The following is a 20,932-nucleotide window of genomic DNA, read 5'->3' on the forward strand; positions in this document are numbered from 1 at the left end:
AAAAATAGTTTTATATAGTTAAATAAAAAATTGACAGTAGTTTTGGCACTTTTTTGCTTTACTTCCACCTCAGGTTCAGGTCCTAAATGTGCTCTCTGAGAGAAAATACAGTGATGCTGTGGTCTGTATGATTAAGGGCACTTTGTGCAAACCTGGCACAGAGCTGCATAAGGCCTTGGTGGTCATTCCGAGTTGTTCGCTCGTTGCCGATTTTCGCTATGCTGCCATTTGTTGCTAAATGCGCATGGTACGCAGAGCGCATGCGCTAAGTTATTTAACACAAAACTTAGTAGATTTGCTGGTGTTCGTGCAACGCTTTTCAGTCGCACTGCTGATCGGTAAATGATTGACAGTTAAGGGGCGTTTCTGGGAGGTAACTGAGCATTTTCCGGGAGTGTGCTAAAAAACGCAGGCGTGCCAGGGAAAAACGCGGGAGTATCTGGATAAACGGGGGAGTGGCTGGCCGAACGCAGGGCGTGTTTGTGACGTCAAATCAGGAACTAAACGGACTGAGCTGATCGCAATCTAGGAGTAGGTCTGGAGCTACTCAGAAACTGCAAAGAATTATTTAGTAGCAATTCTGCTAATCTTTCGTTCGCTATTCTGCTAAGCTAAGATACACTCCCAGAGGGCGGCGGCCTAGCGTGTGCAATGCTCCTTAAAGCAGCTAGTGAGCGAACAACTCGGAATGAGGGCCCTTGTACACATGGGTGTTGCTGCCAGTCAGGCTGATACTGTACATGGACTTTTGTACTGAATACTGAAAACTGTAAAAAAAAAATGGACCTATACTCACACACTTACTGACAAATGTTCATTTCACTTTGTTCCCCAACAAACGTCACAAGCATTAACTTTCGGAACTATATATCGGCATCTTGTTTAGGTTTAATGTCATTCCGTTAATTGGATAAAAATATTACTTACATTTTACATTTATTTTTAAAATGTTATGCTACTAGGAAGAGACGCATATAGGGGGTCATTCTGACCCGATCGCACGTTGCAGTTTATCGCAGCGATCGGGTCAGAACTGCGCATGCGCTGGCGCCGCAGTGTGCTGGCGCATGCCAGATGGCCAAAGGCCGTCACTGAGCTACGATTGCCTCTGCCTGATTTTGCACTTCTGCGGGGGGGGGGGGGGGGGGCACAAATTTGCAGGGCTACTATCATGACAATAGACATGCGGGGGGATGCCCAGCACAGGGCTATCCGGCCCCGCATGTCTATTGTCATGAACGTAGCCCTGCAAAATTTTGCAGGACTACGATCTACTCGGAATGATCCCCATAGTTGTGACAGAGGGGGAGATCTACTAAGCAGTGATAAGAGTGGAGAAGTGAGCCAGTGGAGAAGTTGCCCCATCAACCAATCAGCTGCTCTGTACAATTTTATAGTATACAAATGATAAATGTTACTTCAATGCTAATTGGTTGCCATGGGAAACTTCTCCACTGGCTCACGTCTCCACTCTTTTCATTGTTTAGTACATCTCCCCCTATGTGCTAAGCCTTGGAGAGAGATAAAGTACCAGCCAATCAGCTCCTAACTGCCATGTTACAGGCTGTGGACCAGATGTACTAAGCCTTGAAAAGTGATAAATTGCACGGTGATAAAGTGCCAACCAACCAGCTCCTAACTGTCATGTTACAAGCTGTGTTTGAAAAATGTCAGGAGCTGATTGGCTGGTACTTATCTCTCTCCCTTTTATCACTCCCCAAATCTTCTGCCCCATAGACTCCTATGCTCCAGCTGCAAGCTCCAAAGCCTGCTCCAGTATGCCAGCTACAGCCTCTCTCTCGCACCAGACTTGCTAAATGGGGTTCTATCTCTGGAGCCAGGGCTCTTTACCTTTCTAACGGGGAAACCTCATAGTTGTATGTGAAGGATAATTGATCCTAAAACTAAAGATGTGCTAGTGCTTTTACCCCTCCCCAGGGCAGGGAGGTGGAGCATTACAAATGTGGGGCCTAGTTAGCAGTCAAAAGTGTTACTTAAGCAAGCATATTATATGGGGCATCAGGATTCGCATACCCGACCTAAAGTTGTAGCTTGCGCAGTTCTGGATAGAGGCAGACATTCTTTTCAGCTGGTCAAAAAGAATACTGGCGGGGACTTCGCAGGACAGCCTAGCCAAATGTTCTGGAGTCATATCACGATTATTGCTAAATAGACCCCTTAATTTTGTTGTTTAAGTCACAGTTTTTTAATTTACTGTATGAGGAGCTTTTTTAAAATGTCTTCATGGATGCTAGGAAAAATGCAATGACCAACAACTATTTCATCATTTGTAAAGGCAGAAAAAGTTACCATAATAGAATTCTTGTTTCTTTTTTTTTAAGCTAAAGATGATGACACTGAAAGGAACCACAAGGATGTGTAATATCGTCATATAATAGGAGCACCTTCTATACAGACTATTTTTGGTAAATTTTAGAGAGAAATTTCTCTTTCTTCTTCCAAGTTCTGTGAATTGGATAAGAAAAGATTGTCATGAAAGAATGATATCTGGATTTCAAGGAACATATATTTTTGATTTGGAGGTTTGAAGATCCATCATGTCTTTTATATTATTATGTTTATCTGATCCAATTGGATTCTTTTATGGTGCATAACTTAAACTGACTTCCTGGGAAGCCTTTAGGATGGAAGAGGAGAGGAATATTTCCATCCGTGCAGGAAGACACACTGCTCACTGACTCAGCATAGCAAATAAGGAGGCTGGGTGCTTTCTCTGAACCACAAATATGGTCCACTTCTAACACACTGCATGTTTTTCAGGTTTGGCTTCTCTCAAGAGCTTTTATTCATTGATGTCCTGGTATAATATTTAGTACAAATGGTCTGAGTGACAGAGATAGATAAAATCTCTCATTGGATATAACATATTCTTTATTACATCCCTTCCTGTCTACTGGAATATCCTGCAACAAATAAATTGTTTTCTAAGAGCTGAGTCTTTAAAATGTGTTATCAGTTCAATTACACTACAGTATATTCTTTCATTCATTATTTCACATGTTTTATTATTATTTATTATTGCTATTACAAATGCACAATCTAGAAACTGAAATGAGGTAGAATACATTATATAACACATTTCAATATACTGGCATACCCAGGATTCAAACCTGTAACCTGTATAATTCTAATTAAACACCCTACTCATTGAGCTGTTTGATCCTGCATACACACTATGAACACTATGAAGCTACTTGTACTTTGTAAAAACAATCAGCATTGCGGTTGAGCAGATCTATGTGGTGTGCAGCCACACATCCAAACTCTTGCAGCCACACACTACATAGATCTGCTCAGCTGCAATGCTGATCATTTGTTCACAAAGTTTAAGGTAAACTTCAAATAGTTAGAATTCTCTAGCTTAGAATTGTCTACCTTTCTATGCATGGGCAGATAGCTCAATGAATAGATTGTCTAACTACAATGCCACAGGCAATGGGTTCGAATCCTGGGTATGTCAGCATCTTGAAATGTAATAAAGAACAGTGTGACTGAATAACAAATAAATCACAAGTTGAGTTCATGAATGTTGTATTGGTATTAGTTACAGAATGGGTCAGGGTAGGAGACAGGGGCGGTCAGGAGATGCTGGGCACCAAAAAGGGAGGAAGCTGCAAGTGAAAGTAATTAAAACAGATAATTGACACGTGCTGCCAATAGCACCCCCTACCCTGCAGCGCTATGTGCAGTGCCCCCTCACACAGCAGTAACAGAAATGAAAGCTGGTGCAATGTGAAATTGTCCTGGGCCCTCAGTCCCACCCTTATGTTGGATATTAAAAAGGACATGCAGGGGACGTCGCCTGGACGGGAAGGAGACAGGCAGTAATTTACCGGAGCTCCAGCGAAAAGTCTCCCCATCTCCTCCATTCTCCCTCTTCCCCAACCAACGCCTGCCCCTACTGACCCTTCTGGCACTGTGGGTACCTCTTGCACTGGGGTGCATTGCGCTGCGGAGCCGGGGGTCGGCGCAATCCGTCCCTGTAAGTTGCGGCCTTTCCTTCGTGTGGGGCTGGGGGCTCTCTTGAGGACCGGACCCGCTTCCTAAGCTCCGCCGTGAACACGGCGGAGATCGTGACCTCAACCGCTGCTGCCCTGGCTGCGTCTGCATACCTGAGGCCAGCGGGCTTCCCTCCACATCCCGTGCAGCTAGTCCCAGCCCGGACAGACGGAAAATACGACCAGTTTGCTGCGACGGGACTCGTCTCCACTGGCATCCTCCTGAGCTGCGGCAGCCATCTTGGCTGAACACAGGCTGACAGACGCTCTGGCAGGTGAGCCCCACTGGATATACTGACTGCCTATAGACATCTATTGCTGCATATCAGCCAGGGGTGCTCTGGGAGGTAAGCTGGCTCCTGCTCTCTCCCCTGTGAATGTGCCTTCTGCCCTAAAGTTTGGGGGAGGCCACAGCTCTATATCTGAGGGAATTTGCTAGTTGTTTCTCCCAATAGACTGCGGTGCTTATATCTGCTGCTCTAATTGGCCTGGCCTATTGTCCTTCAACCTGGGGTGGTCGGATACCTCAAGCACTACTGATCGCTCTTCAGGTGTCTGTAACTACACAGTGCTCTCTTTTAAACTATCATACCTGCCTCACTCCGGAGGCTGATTCATGACCGGATATAGCTGTTACTTGTAATGACTCTTCCCCGTGACACCCTGCAGTCACCTCCTTTGGATTGCTCTTCCCATATGGCATAGAAGTTATTTACTCCTTCTGAGAGCCCTCACGGTCCCCCCCTTTTTTTTTTCTTTTCTTGTTTTTGTACTGCTACAAGAAAAAATTATATATATATATGTATATATATATAGTGTGTGTGTGTGTGTGTGTGTGTGTGTATATATATATATATATATGTAAGTAACAATGGAGGCGGCACTCTCTGGACTTGTAACAATAAACTGACACTGTACCACCACATACAGTACTAACGTTTCGGATAGTTTAATCCTTCATCAGAGTACAAAAACAGACATAACATGAACTTACCTATATAGATACCAGTCACCAGTGAATCAAACACACCCAGAGCGCGGCTTCCCGGCAGCATGCAGTCGCCATGACGTCACTGTACAGCGCCCGGCGTCAGGCTTCCCGCAGCCGTCCAGGTTGCCTAGGAGACAAGTGAAGCAGAAACATTTTGACTGTGAAGCCCCAAGCACCAATAGATCGTAGCGCTTCCGTATTAACACACATAGCATAGTATTAACAAATAGATTTAAGGGTTTCAAAACATGCCTCCCATTATAAAATTGAGATCACAGGACATAGCCTATGATTCTACTACTTATTGGTACCCACAGACTCGAATGGTACCGCAACTAAATATAACAACAATTATAATTACACTAAAGAGCTGTATAGTAAAATGACCATACATTTAGTGAAGGCATGTTTTAGATAACCCCAGTCTACTGATAGGGTTAGAATGGAGACTCAGAGATAATGAACAAGAACCAGAGAGCGATCAGCATATCATAGTGGTAAATATAGTCAAGAAAAAATCTAAAAAAGATCTGAGGAAGCAAAAAAGCAAAATTTAAAGAAAACATGTCAGCGAGAGATGTTCATTTAACCCTGCTGGGGCAATGGTGCCCAAATTGAAGATCCATCTTGCTTCTAGTTTCAATAGGGCTTTCTCCCTATTTCCCCCTCTGATAGATGCTGGTACATGATCTATCATCTTGTATTGCATTGAGGCCAACGGATGCTTATGTTCTCGAAAGTGCCGTGCAACCGGCTGGTCACAGGCTTGTCCTTCCAACGCTTGTCTTATAGTACAACGGTGAGCCGCCATCCTCTCTTTAAATTGTCGGGTCGTTTTCCCGACATACAATAGCCCGCAAGGGCATCTGATGAAGTAGATTACATACCGACTATTACATGAGAAGATGTGTCGTATATGGTATATCCTTCCAGAGTGTGGATGTACGAAGGTATTTCCCCTTTCCAGATAACTGCAGGTTACACACCCTGTACAGCGGTAATTGCCAGGCTTTTTAGAGAGAAAATGTTGGCTAACAGGTTTAGAGAAAGAAGTAATGTCTGTGCGGACAATACGATCTCTGATATTCCGTCCACGGCGATAGCAAGGCATAATAGTACTGTTCTTTAAGGAGGATAGGCCAGGATCCTGACTAATCAGAGGCCAGTGTCTTTTAGCTGTTCCTACAATATCCCTACTAGCTGTGGAAAAAGTGCTCACAAATGGAAAAGCATCCTTATTCGTCCTTCTCAACTTAGTTTCCATAGTACTCTGGCGTGGAATAGACAGAACTTTTCCTTTGGCACATTGAAGCATTGTGTGGTCATAGCCTCTTGCCATAAATTTGGCTATCATCTCATCCATCAGAGTGGATGCTTCATCCGGGTTGCTGCATATTCTCTGCACCCGCAGTAACTGAGAAAAGGGGAGTCCCTTCTTCAAGGCTGGAGGGTGATGGCTTGAGGGAATCAATAAAGTATTACGATCTGTCGGTTTTTGGTAAATAGATGTGCTGATGCCGGATCCATTTGACTTGATTTTAACGTCCAGATAATGAACCTCTTCTTTACTAATGGTGTATGTGAATTTGATGTCTTCATCGACCCTATTTGCTTGCAGTAAGGTCTGCTCAAGCTGTTCCTGGGTCCCCGTCCAGATCAAGATCACATCATCGATGTAGCGTAAGTATACAAGAATGTTCTTGGCAATCTCTGGTGGTGATAGAAAGATACTGCGTTCAACATTGAACATGTAGCAATTAGCATAGGTAGGGGCCACACAGGACCCCATTGCACAGCCCCTTCGTTGCAGAAAAAATTGCCCATCGAACATAAAGTAGTTGCGGGTCAAAGTCAGCTCCAAGAGCCGGAGATATAACTTCACATCTGGCCCCGTGTAGTTAGCATTATTACTGATCATCATTCTCACCGCCTCAATCCCTTTATGATGGGGGATATTTGTGTATAAACTAACGACATCCAATGTCGACAAGATGAATGGCGGGGTTGATTCAGTAATGCATTCCAGATGTTTCAATAAACGTGTAGTGTCCCGTAAATATGTGCTTTGCATCTGCACTATAGGTTGCAGGTAATGATCTAGGAATTGAGAGATTGAGTAATATAGGGACCCTCGGGCCGATATTATTGGTCGTCCCGGAGGACATTTTGCGTCCTTGTGCAATTTGGGGAGAGTGTACAGTATTGGCACTACTGGATGACTTACATGCAACAACGGGGAAGAAAAAACTTTGAGACGGATTCCTCAGGCGGTGGTAATTCATCAGCTAGTGAATCGGACAGAGCTGGAAGACGAGGAAATTCAAAGAAACCCCCTTTAGGGGTAAGCACGCGGGCACAGAGGGAGGCCCGCGGCGACATACTACCCGACGAGGGGGACAATGCAAGAGAGGGCAAAAAGGCAGATCAGAAAAAGAACAAATAGTGATCAATCTCTCTGCTAGGAACTTCACTGAGGTAGAGTTAAAGGTATTGGATCGCGGCCTATCATTTATTCCCACAAACAAGCATGATGCCTTTTTAAGTAAGGTGGATGTCTATAAATTAGACAGAGCTCTCAGGCTTAGGGAGCATTTTAATCAAGCCGCTCCATATGCACCAGAAACTGATCTACCTGTGAAACAGCCTTCTTTCTTTGACCCCGTTTCTCAAAATTCCTCCATTCAAAACTTCACAAGGTTGATGGACAACTGTATCCGTGATAAACGATTGTGCAAAAATCCAGGACGGTACAACTTATCACGGGAGGAGTCTAAAGCACTGTCTGACATCAGTAAATATGATGACATCGTGATTCGCCCCGCCGACAAGGGTGGGGCAATTGTGGTAATGGACCTGGAATATTACAAACAGGACATTCTTTTGCAGCTGAATGACACCAGGGTATATGAAAAACTTGAGTCAGATCCGACTATTGGCTTTAAAAGGGAGATTGACAATCTATTGGCGGAGGCAGTGAATATGCAGATTATCACTGAAAAATGTGCAGCAGCACTGACTGTAAGTCATCCAGTAGTGCCAATACTGTACACTCTCCCCAAATTGCACAAGGACGCAAAATGTCCTCCGGGACGACCAATAATATCGGCCCGAGGGTCCCTATATTACTCAATCTCTCAATTCCTAGATCATTACCTGCAACCTATAGTGCAGATGCAAAGCACATATTTACGGGACACTACAAGTTTATTGAAACATCTGGAATGCATTACTGAATCAACCCCGCCATTCATCTTGTCGACATTGGATGTCGTTAGTTTATACACAAATATCCCCCATCATAAAGGGATTGAGGCGGTGAGAATGATGATCAGTAATAATGCTAACTACACGGGGCCAGATGTGAAGTTATATCTCCGGCTCTTGGAGCTGACGTTGACCCGCAACTACTTTATGTTCGATGGGCAATTTTTTCTGCAACGAAGGGGCTGTGCAATGGGGTCCTGTGTGGCCCCTACCTATGCTAATTGCTACATGTTCAATGTTGAACGCAGTATCTTTCTATCACCACCAGAGATTGCCAAGAACATTCTTGTATACTTACGCTACATCGATGATGTGATCTTGATCTGGACGGGGACCCAGGAACAGCTTGAGCAGACCTTACTGCAAGCAAATAGGGTCGATGAAGACATCAAATTCACATACACCATTAGTAAAGAAGAGGTTCATTATCTGGACGTTAAAATCAAGTCAAATGGATCCGGCATCAGCACATCTATTTACCAAAAACCGACAGATCGTAATACTTTATTGATTCCCTCAAGCCATCACCCTCCAGCCTTGAAGAAGGGACTCCCCTTTTCTCAGTTACTGTGGGTACACAGAATATGCAGCAACCCGGATGAAGCATCCACTCTGATGGATGAGATGATAGCCAAATTTATGGCAGGAGGCTATGACCGCACAATGCTTCAATGTGCCAAAGCAAAAGTTCTGTCTATTCCACGCCAGAGTACTATGGAAACTAAGTTGAGAAGGACGAATAAGGATGCTTTTCCATTTGTGAGCACTTTTTCCACAGCTAGTAGGGATATTGTAGGAACAGCTAAAAGACACTGGCCTCTGATTAGTCAGGATCCTGGCCTATCCTCCTTAAAGAACAGTACTATTATGCCTTGCTATCGCCGTGGACGGAATATCAGAGATCGTATTGTCCGCACAGACATTACTTCTTTCTCTAAACCTGTTAGCCAACATTTTCTCTCTAAAAAGCCTGGCAATTACCGCTGTACAGGGTGTGTAACCTGCAGTTATCTGGAAAGGGGAAATACCTTCGTACATCCACACTCTGGAAGGATATACCATATACGACACATCTTCTCATGTAATAGTCGGTATGTAATCTACTTCATCAGATGCCCTTGCGGGCTATTGTATGTCGGGAAGACGACCCGACAATTTAAAGAGAGGATGGCGGCTCACCGTTGTACTATAAGACAAGCGTTGGAAGGACAAGCCTGTGACCAGCCGGTTGCACGGCACTTTCGAGAACATAAGCATCCGTTGGCCTCAATGCAATACAAGATGATAGATCATGTACCAGCATCTATCAGAGGGGGAAATAGTGAGAAAGCCCTATTGAAACTAGAAGCAAGATGGATCTTCAATTTGGGCACCATTGCCCCAGCAGGGTTAAATGAACATCTCTCGCTGACATGTTTTCTTTAAATTTTGCTTTTTTGCTTCCTCAGATCTTTTTTAGATTTTTTCTTGACTATATTTACCACTATGATATGCTGATCGCTCTCTGGTTCTTGTTCATTATCTCTGAGTCTCCATTCTAACCCTATCAGTAGACTGGGGTTATCTAAAACATGCCTTCACTAAATGTATGGTCATTTTACTATACAGCTCTTTAGTGTAATTATAATTGTTGTTATATTTAGTTGCGGTACCATTCGAGTCTGTGGGTACCAATAAGTAGTAGAATCATAGGCTATGTCCTGTGATCTCAATTTTTTAATGGGAGGCATGTTTTGAAACCCTTAAATCTATTTGTTAATATTATGCTATGTGTGTTAATACGGAAGCGCTACGATCTATTGGTGCTTGGGGCTTCACAGTCAAAATGTTTCTGCTTCACTTGTCTCCTAGGCAACCTGGACGGCTGCGGGAAGCCTGACGCCGGGCGCTGTACAGTGACGTCATGGCGACTGCATGCTGCCGGGAAGCCGCGCTCTGGGTGTGTTTGATTCACTGGTGACTGGTATCTATATAGGTAAGTTCATGTTATGTCTGTTTTTGTACTCTGATGAAGGATTAAACTATCCGAAACGTTAGTACTGTATGTGGTGGTACAGTGTCAGTTTATTGTTACAAGTCCAGAGAGTGCCGCCTCCATTGTTACCTACATTAATATCCGTTGAGGAGGGCACCGTGGCTGCTGCTGCTTACAGTTTGAGTGCCGGGAACTTTGTATTGTGTGTGTATATATATATATATATATATATATATATATATATATATATATATATATATATATAAAATATTATTTTATTTCTCTTACGTCCTAGTGGATACTGCGGTTCTGTACTTTAGTACCATGGGGTATAAATCAGGTACACTGGAGCTTGGCACTTTATAACCTTTAGTGTGTATATGTATGTGCTGGCTCCTCCCCTCTATGCCCCTCCTACCAGACTCGGTTTAGAAAAATGTGCCCAAGGTGCCGGGTGCATTTCTCTGGAGCTCCAGAGAGTTTCCTTTAGTTTTTGTTTTAGTTTATAGTTTTCAGGTAACCCTGGTTGCCAGCCAGGCTACCTGCTTCGTGGGACTTAGAGGGGAGACTGAACCAACCTCCTGAGGGTTAATGCTTCATAATCCCAGCTGACAGGACACTGAGCTGAGGTACTGATCACACATTGTTAGTATGTGTGCCAACACCAGCAGCCAGCTGCCACCCTCTAACAGATGCCGAAATTCCAGGTGCGGTAAGTGTTACACCGGGGTCTCGGTAAGCGGGTCCCCAGTGCAGTTTTGACAGCAAGTCGTGCGGCGGTCACGGGCCACGAGCTGCGGTGCCCGCCGCAGACAAACTGGCTCAGGGCAGATGCCCCGCAGTAGTCACTGTCACTAAAGGCTTTGTGTGTAATGTTATACATATTCTGATGTTTTAATGACATGGCCAGTCTTATCTATGAATCAGGGACCGCGCGCCATTACAGGGGGCGGGGTTTCCCGGAGCGGGACCAGAGGTGGGAAGGCGCCATTTCCTGCTGTTGCGGATCATCTAGGCTGCATGAACGCTGCTCCTCCAGAGACCCACGCTGCTACAAGACCATGGGGTCATAGAGAGGGGGGAGCACTCCAGCGGTGACGCCGCTGCACTCCTGTCAAGTCATACACATATTTTACACATTGTACTGCTGTGTTCTGTGTGCTGGTGTCCGGTCCTCAGTGTCACTCCAGGGGCTCTGTAGGGTCTGTGTGGAGGTGTTGGTCAGTGGGCTGCGCTGTATTACAGTTCTGCAAGATGTCTGTTGACATGGTAATGTGTGCTGCTCTGTAACTCAACCCCGTCTTCAGCGGGGTCGCTCATGTGTGAACAGTGCTCCTTATCTCCACAGGGACACTGGGTAATTCCGAGTTGATAGCTCGCTAGCTACTTTTTTGCAGCGCTGCGATCAGATAGTCGCTGCCTATAGGGGAGTGTATTTTCGCTTTGCAAGTGTGCAAACGCTTGTGCAGCTGAGCCCTGCAAAAGCATTTTGTGCAGTTTCTGAGTAGGTCTGAACTTACTCAGCTCTTGCGATCACTTCAGCTTGTCTGGTCAATGCGCATTGCGGTGCATACGCATGCGCAGTAGTGACCTGATCGCTGCGCTGCGAAAAATGGCAGCGTGCGAACAGGTCCAAATGACCCCCACAGTTCACAGGCACCTGACTTTTTGGACAATTTTAAATGCCAGATTCAGAATGTCAACTCAGAATTAGCTGCAGCTAAAAGGAAGAGGCAGGTGTTGAAACAGTCTATTGATTCTATGGCAAAAACAGCAGATACCTGAAAGGCTTCTCAGCCCCCTCTGGTGGTTTCACATAAATGCTCACTGCCACAGGTGCTCCAGTCTGATTCTGATAAGCCTGATGTGGATGATGATGAGATGGATGAGGACAGCACTCTGTCCCCAGGAGTGGAGGCCCTCATTTTTGCGCTTAGAGAAGTTCTTCACATCCCAGATCAGGAGTCTGAACCAGATGAGGAGTTGTACTTTAATGTTAGACCAAAGTCCTCAGCCACTTTTCCTGTGTCTAAAGAGTTAAACTCCCCTTCCCGCTGAGGACAGGAAGGTCTGGGACCCTGTTGGTCGACACGTCTGTGTCCAGACTGTCTAAGACATTGGTACTGCCGGTACCAGGGGCTATATCCGTGAAAGAACCTGCTGACCGTAAAATTGAGACCACTCTCAAGGCAATTTATACGGCAGCGGGTGTAGCACAGCACCCCACAATTGTTTATGGGTGGATTTCCAGGGCAATGGTAAAGTGGTCCGATTCTGTTATTGATGGTTTCTCTCTGCCCCAGGATGAGGTCGTTACTCTGCTACAACACATACAGGATGCTGCTAATTTTATGAGCGAGGGCTATAATGGAATTATGTAAGATAAATGGCCGCACTACTGCTATGGCTATTTCAGCACGCAGAGCTTTATGGTTACGTCAATGGTCAGCGGGGGTGTGGTATAGTATGCCGGCGGCCGTGCTCCCGGCGACCAGCATACCGGCGCCGGATGCCCGACCGCCGGCATACCGACAGTGTGGCGAGCGCAAATGAGCCCCTTGCGGGCTTGCTGCGGGCACGGTGGCGCGCGCTATTTATTCTCCGTCCAGGAGGGCGTGGACCCCCACGAGGGAGAAATCTGTCGGTATGCCGGCTGTCTGGATTCCGGCACCGGTATACTGTGCGCCAGGATCCCGACAGTCGGCAACCTGAAGACCACCCGGTCAGCGGACGGGGATTCCTAAAAGGGTGTAGAAAATCTTTCCTTTACAGATGATGCCTTGTTTGGGGACAAATTAAATAAATGGATCTCCCAGGCCACGGCGGGTAAGTCTACCTATCTGCCGTTGGCTGCGCCACCTGCTAGACGTACTTACACAGGACCCTCTTTGCAGTCCTTTCGAGAGGCGTTCAGAGGAAGGGGTCGGGGCGTCTCCACCACTCCGAGAGGATCTTGTGGTAAGTCCCGTAAACCTGCAGCTGCTGCTTTCCTGGACCAGACCACCAGATCCCCTGCCGCTAAGCTTTCCGCGTGACGGCCCCAGCGGCAAGGCGATTTTCAGGTGGGTACTCGCCTTCAACACTTCGCCCATTGTGGGCTAAGTCCTGCCAGGATCCTTGGGTGAGGGACCTCATTTCCCAAGGTTACCGGCTGTAATTTCAAACACTTCCTCCTCACAGATATTTCAAATCGGGCATACCAATTTTGCCCGCAGCAAAAGTTACCTTGGAAGAGGCCATTCAAAAACTTTTGTGGACAGGGGTGGTGGTTCCTGTACCTCTTCCCTTCCACAACAGGGGTTTTTACTCCAGTCTTTTTGTCGTTCCAAAACCGGATGGTTCGGTGCGACCCATCTTAAACCTGAAGTCTCTAAATCCATATCTACGAGTGTTCAAATTCAAGATGGAATCCCTGCGGGCAGTGGTCTCCGGTCTGGAAGAGGGGGAATTCCTGGTATCCATAGATGTCAAGGATGCTTACCTACACATCCCTATGTGGTCCTCTCATCGGGCTTACCTCAGGTTCGCCATCTTGGACAACCATTTCCAGTTTCAGGACTTGCCCTTTGGTCTGTCCACATCTCCGAGGGTCTTCACCAAAGTCATGGCGGAGATTATGTTGCAACTGCGCATACTGGGAGTCAACATAGGCCCTCATTCCGAGTTGTTCGCTCGGTAAAAATCTTCGCATCGCAGCGATTTTCCGCTTAATGCGCATGCGCAATGTTCGCACTGCGACTGCGCCAAGTAAATTTGCTATGCACTTAGTAATTTTACTCACGGCTTTTTCATCGTTCTGGCGATCGTAATGTGATTGACAGGAAATGGGTGTTACTGGGCGGAAACAGGCCGTTTTATGGGCGTGTGGGAAAAAACGCTACCGTTTCCGGAAAAAACGCAGGAGTGGCCGGAGAAACGGAGGAGTGTCTGGGCGAACGCTGGGAGTGTTTGTGACGTCAAACCAGGAACGACAAGCACTGAACTGATCGCAGATGCCGAGTAAGTCTGAAGCTACTCAGAAACTGCTACGAGGTGTGTAATCGCAATATTGCGAATACATCGTTCGCATTTTTAAGATGCTAAGATTCACTCCCAGTAGGCGGCGGCTTAGCGTGAGCAACTCTGCTAAAATCGCTTTGCGAGCGAACAACTCGGAATGACCTCCATAGTCCCCTACTTGGACAATCTCCTGATAAAGGCTATGTCCAGGGAGCGTCTATTGCACAGCATCAATCTGATGACTTGGCTGTTTACGGATCATGGGTGGATCGTAAACTTCCAGAAATCTCACCTGGAACCGACCCACGTCTTCAGTTCCTGGGAATGATACTGGATACAGTGTCTCAAAAGGTGTTTCTTCTGATGGACAAGGTCTTGGCTATCCAGGCTATGGTCCGCTCGGTGCTCCGCCCTCGCAAGGTGTCCATTCATCTTTGCATACGCTTGCTGGGCAAGATGGTTGCTGCTTGCGAGGCAATCCAACATGGCAGATTTCATGCCCGCCCATTTCAGCTGGATCTGCTGGACAAATGGTCAGGGTCTCGTCTTCACATGCATCAGGAAGTAACCTTATCTCCGAAAGCCTGAATTTCTCTATTATGGTTGCTGCAAGTTCCTCACCTGATCGAAGGCAAGATTTTCAATATCCACTTGTGGATTCTACTCACAACGGATGCCAGCCTGCAAGGTTGGGGGGCTGTGACCCAAGGAGTCCAGTTCCAAAGGAGATGGTCAGTTCAGGAATCGGCACTGCCCATAAATGTCCTGGAACTCAGGGCAATTTACAATGCTCTGCTGCAAGCTTCCCATCTCCTGTGGGATCAGCCGATCCAAGTTCAGTCGGACAATGCCACGGCAGTGGCGAACATAAACCGACAAGGGGGAACTAGAAGCAGAGCGGCGATGCGAGAAGTGTCAAAAATCCTCCTCTGGGCGGAGGCCAACGTAAGGCCATCTCAGCCATATTCATTCCAGGAGTGGACAACTGTGAAGCTGACTTCCTCAGCCGACACGACCTCCATCCGGAGAAATGGAGTCTACATCCCCAGGTGTTTTAACAGCTAATCCATCAGTGGGGCTGTCCGCAGATAGATCTGATGGCTTCTCATCTCAACAGGAAACTATGCCATTACTGTTCCAGAATGAAGGATCCGCAGGCTGTAGCAGTGGATGCGCTGACGACGCCGTGGGGGTACCAGTTTGTGTATCTGTTTCCTCCTCTACCACTAATCCCATGGGTTCTAAAAAGACTAAGAAGGGAAAGCGTTCAAGCAATTCTAATTGCCCCGGATTGGCCTCGACGGGCGTGGTACTTGGACCTCTAACCATAGCTCTGAGTATCCCTGGCCTCTACCTCTCCAAAAAGCTTTTCTTCAACAAGGTCCGTTCGTCTATCCAGACTTACAGCGGCTACGTTTGACAGTTTGGAATTGAGAGGGAGATTCTAGCAAGAAAAGGTCTTCCCTCCCTGGTTGTTTCCACCATGGTCCAAGCCAGGAAGATGGTAACGTCAAAACATTATCATCGTACTGTATCTGGAAGAAATATGTTTCCTGGTGCGAAAGTAGAAAGGTGTCTCCTGTGTTGTTTAGAATTGTTTGTTTTCTACTTTTTCTGCAAGCAGAAGTGGATATGGGCCTACGCCTAGGCTCCGTCCAAGTCCAGATTTCGGCTCTTTCTATTTTCTTCCAGAAACAACTTGCAATGTTGCCGGAAGTACAAACCTTTCTAAAAGGAGTTCTTCATCTGCAACTGCCCTTTGTACCTGCCACAGCTCCATGGGATCTCAATGTGGTTTTGTCCTTTCTTCAGTCGGACTGGTTTGAACCCTTGCATAGGGTGGAGTTAAAATTTCTCACCTGGATGACGGTGATGTTACTGGCATTGGCATCTGCAAGATGTGTCTCTGAATTGTGGACTTTATCCTGTAAGAGCCCTTATTTGATTTTTCATGAAGACAGGGTGGAACTCAGGACCCGTCCTCCGTTTTTGCTAAAAGTGGTTTCCGCTTTTCATGTCAATCGACCCATTGTGATTCCGGTGTTGTCTGACGCTTCCATTGGGCCTGAGTCCTTGGATGTGGTGAAGGCTCTGAAGGTTTATGTCAAGAGGACGGCTCTTCATCGAAAATCTTATTCGCTGTTTGTCCTTTATGATACCACAAAGATTGGTCGTCTTTCTTCTAAGCAATCAATTTCTCGTTGGCTCAGGTTGACCAGTCAACAGGCTTATACTTCGGAGGCTCTGCCTTTGTGTTGTCTACTTTTTGTCTCCCAGTTTATGTGCCTAGGGAACAGACTGTGGTTTCTTCGAGCTTATTTACTTACCTATCACTATCAGACATTCAAGTACTCTCTATGGTTAATATTGTATCTTGGGGGGTAATTCCAAGTTGATCGCAGCAGGGATTTTGTTAGCAGTTGGGCAAAACCATGTGCACTGCAGGGGAGGCAGATTTAACATGTGCAGAGAGAGTTAGATTTCGGTGTGGTGTGTTCAATCTGCAATCTAATTTGCAGTGTAAAATAAAGCAGTCAGTATTTACCCTGCACAGAAACAAAATAACCCACCCAAATCTAACTCTCTCTGCACATGTTGTATCTGCCTCCCCTGCAGTGCACATGGTTTTGCCCAACTGCTAACAAAATTCCTGCTACGATCAACTTGGAATTACCCCCACGGAACGTTAAGGGATTAAACTCCCCACAAAAGCATAGGTTAGCCCTGTCTACCTTCCATAAAATTAAAAAGAACATAGTTGCTATTCAGAAAACTCATTTTAGGAGGTCTGACCCCCCCCCCCCCCCCCCGCGTTTTTCTGATAATCGTTACCCTACCTGTTATATGGCGAACGGCCCCACTAAAAAGGCAGGTGTAGCTATTCTTGTCTCACTTCATTGCCCTTTTATATTAGATTCACAATATATTGACCCAGAAGGACGTTATTTAATTTTGATAGGACGCCTAGATGATGCTGAGGTCACTCTAGTTTCGTGTTATGCCCCTAATTCTAAACAGCTCACATTTTGCAGAAAGCTATATTCGCTGGTACATAAACATGCAAAAGGTGCTTGGCGATTTTATTATGGTTGTTGACCCCTCTATTGAGAGGTCTCGTCCCACCATGTCTTTCCCCTCTAGACCTCTGACTCCCCCAGACAAAGCTTTAGGTCTCCATCATTTATTTGGAGATAATGACCTTTACAATGCCTGGCGGATCAAGCACCCCACAGCTAGAGATTATTCCTTTTACTCTAGAATCGACCTAGTTTTACTTTTAACGGATAAGTGGACACTACCATCTACTTTTAACGGATAAGTGGACACTACCATCTATTAGTAAAATTTATATACTCCATATGACTTGGTCGGACCACTCCCCCTTAATGGTTGTCTGGGAATAGGGTGCTCGTAAAGTTGCCCCTGATCCCTGGAGGTTAGGGAACTATCTACTTTCCAACCCGGAGGCCTTCCAATCTATTCAATCTCTTAAACTGTATATGGATACTAATAAGCCTGAGGACACCTCAGTTTTTAGTCATTGGTGTTCCTTCAAAGCTGTTTTAAGGGGGTCAGCCATTCAAGCAGCATCTAGGCTCGAGGGCTCATAAGTGTAACTTTTTGTTAGCTGAGAGTGAGGTAGCCAGGCTTGAGGCTGCGCACAAAGTAGATCCCCTTAATAAGTCCATCTTTAAGCTTCTGCTTTCTGCGAGGGAACGAATTAACACCTTTACTCTCCGTGAAGTACATGCAATATAGCTCATTGAATCAGAAATTTTGGGCGGGATTCAATTCTTTTCACCTATTTCCACACCCGTTCTGTTTCTGCCCTTGGGGGCATGGTATCATTGTTTCAACTTGCTGCCCATGGAGTAGCGAGGCACCCAACCCTTTACACGGCTAAACCTGATTACTATGGGCACAATATGCACAATAACAGGGATCATTTTATAGAGGAGATTGGGCGTGATATATCATTTGAATTCATGTCTTTGGGAATAAAGCTGGCCGGCTTTTAGCCCGGAAATTACGTGGTCGTCGTTCTATGGCTCGAATTCACCATATTTATACTTCTACGGGCTCTAAGGTCTCAGATCCACATGACATTGCAAACGCTTTCGTAGAGTATTATTCTCAACTCTATAATTTGCAATCTGATCCTGATACTCCCCAACCCATCGAGGCGGACTTTCAGTCCTTTATAGGTAAGTTGTCCCTTCCTGAGTTAGATTCTGAGACCTGCCTGGCCCTCTGCTCCACTTGGTCCAATTCGGAACTTGAAGCGGTTATAGATGCTTTGCAGCTTGATAAAGCCCCTGGTCCTGACTGATTTCCGTCTAATTTCTATAAAAGCTTTAAGGCGGAATTGGCTCCGGTTTTGTTAAAGGTTTTCAATGAGGCATCTGGTGCTAGGAACTTCCCGAGGGAGATCTTGGAAGCGCAAATCGTTGCCATCCCTAAACCGGGTAATACCCCCACTTCGGTCCAAAATTATCGCCCGATAGCGCTGTTAAACACAGAAAGCTTTATGCTAAGATGATTGCCAATCGCCTCTGGTCCTTTCTACCTTCTCTTATAGCTGCAGATCAAATTGGTTTTGTACCGGGCAGGCAGGATCCAGATAATGCTCAGAGAGTCCTTAATACTATTAAATACTGTAATTTGTATAGATCATCTTTGTTAGTCTTGTCATTGGACGTTAAGAAGGCATTTGACAGGCTGCATTGGGGATATCTAAAGTCTGTCTTATTTAAATTTGGTTTTCGAGGGAAAGATTTTCGGATTCCATTTTGGCTCTATATTCTGTCCCTTCTGCAAGGGTTTTTGTGAATGGCTGCCTCTCTTTGGGGGTTGGCACTAGGCAGGGGTGCCCTTTGTCGTCCCTTATCTTTGCTTTGGCTATCGAGTCCCTGGCAGAGACTATTAGAACCGCTACAGATGTAGAGGGCCCTGAGATAGGAGGAATTAATCACAAGATCAGCCTTTTTGCTGACGATATCTTGCTCTGCCTTTTTCACCCTGAAACCTCCCTTTCTGGGCTTCATGCAATTTTAGATATATACACAAAAGTTTCCTACTATAAATTAAATACCTCTAAAACTGAAGCCCTTCCACTTCATATTTTACCGACAGCACTTGTCCTACTGCATGGCAGACGAGATCCATTAAATATTTAGGCGTGCATCTAGCTCAGGATACTGACCTCTTTGACTGTAATTTTACGCCCTTGCTGGGTTCCTTCGAGAGATTGATTAAATAGTGGTCGCTTCATGAAATTTCTTGGCTAGGACGTATCGCTGCTGCTAAGATGCTGTTGTTACCTAAACTAATGTACTTATTTTGTGGTATCCCTTGTAAATTCCCTAAGTCCTTTAGTATTAAAGCTAATAGAATTTTTTCTCAGTTCATTTGGAAAGGTTCTAGGCCCTGTATAGCCAGGCGAACCTTGATTTTACCTAAACGCTCCGGAGGCGCGTTGCTTATCCTGATTTAGACAGTTATCATCCTGCTTGCCTCCTTAGTCAGTCAAGCCCGAGACTGGTTTGCCATACAGTCCCCTAAACTTTGGGTCATTATGAAATGTTCCTTTCTAGAAACACATGCGCTCACTGATTTGTTGTTATTCCCTGCGCAGGCTTCCCCTTCATGGACTGGTCCTGGTGCCGCGATTAGATCCACAATACAGATCTGGCATGCAGTAATCTCAGCTGATAATGCAGTCTCCCTACCAGCAGCTGACCTTTCTATCAAGACTATTGCCAACTTTATCCCTAATTTCAGACTATATTCTTGGGTTGAAGCGGGAAAATCGAGCTTGAAAGACATTTTTAGTGCGGATAATTTCCTTTTCCCAGCTGCGATCACAATTTAATATCCTGAAGCACGACTTCTTCAAATATTTGCAATTGCGTCATTGGCTATATACTAATACGGATACATTGTTTACTCCTCTGTTGCCAGTAGTTTATCTATTAGATTGTCATCTCCTGGCCATAGGGTTACGGTATATCTAGATGGTATCAATATATTGTTTTATTGAATATGACGAGTAATTTATTATCTCAAATTAAGTGGGAGAGAGATCTATCCAGAGTATTTCAAGATGCGGAGTGGGACTCGATCTCCTTATTGTGTTTTAAAATGTCTAAATGTTTACAACATTCTGAAATGTTTTTCAAATTGCATTATAGAGCATACGTCAGTCCACAGCGGCAACATCTTATCTGGCCCTCTGTGTCCCAACTATGGGGGTCATTCCGAGTTGTTCGCTCGTTGCCGATTTTCGCTATGCTGCGATTTGTTGCAAAATGCGCATGCGCAAGGCACGCAGGGCGCATGTGCTTAGTTATTTAACTTAAAACTTAGTAGATTTGCTATGGATTCTGCAGCACTTTTCAGCCGCAGTGCTGATCGGTGAATGATTGACAGGAAAGGGGCATTTCTGGGTGGTAACTGAGCGTTTTCCGGGAGTGTGCTAAAAAACGCAGGCATGTCAGGGAAAAACGCGGGAGTGTCTGGAGAAACGGGGGAGTGGCTGGCCGAACGCAGGGCGTGTTTGTGACGTCAAACCAGGAACTAAACGGACTGAGCTGATCGCAGTCTGTGAGTAGGTCTGGAGCTACTCAGAAACTGCAAAGAATTATTTAGTAGCAGTTCTGCTAATCTTTCGTTCGCTATTCTGCT

The 20,932-nt window shown here is 45.6% G+C and overlaps 1 protein-coding gene across 2 annotated transcripts in view; it reads left to right on the forward strand.

Annotated features, from left to right (window-relative positions):
* Window positions 1–2,951, forward strand: part of GTF2I (general transcription factor IIi) — a 282,609-nt gene extending 279,658 nt beyond the window's left edge. For both annotated transcript variants that reach the window (XM_063953728.1, XM_063953727.1), the window contains one exon: window positions 2,343–2,951. In XM_063953728.1, coding sequence (XP_063809798.1) covers window positions 2,343–2,383 — 41 coding nt within the window. In that variant the 3' untranslated portion in view covers window positions 2,384–2,951. The remainder of the gene's footprint in view (window positions 1–2,342) is intronic.
* Window positions 2,952–20,932: the final 17,981 nt, after the last annotated feature.

Source organism: Pseudophryne corroboree, chromosome 2 (assembly GCF_028390025.1).
Source record: "Pseudophryne corroboree isolate aPseCor3 chromosome 2, aPseCor3.hap2, whole genome shotgun sequence".
In the NCBI taxonomy this organism is placed as follows: Eukaryota; Metazoa; Chordata; class Amphibia; order Anura; family Myobatrachidae; genus Pseudophryne; species Pseudophryne corroboree.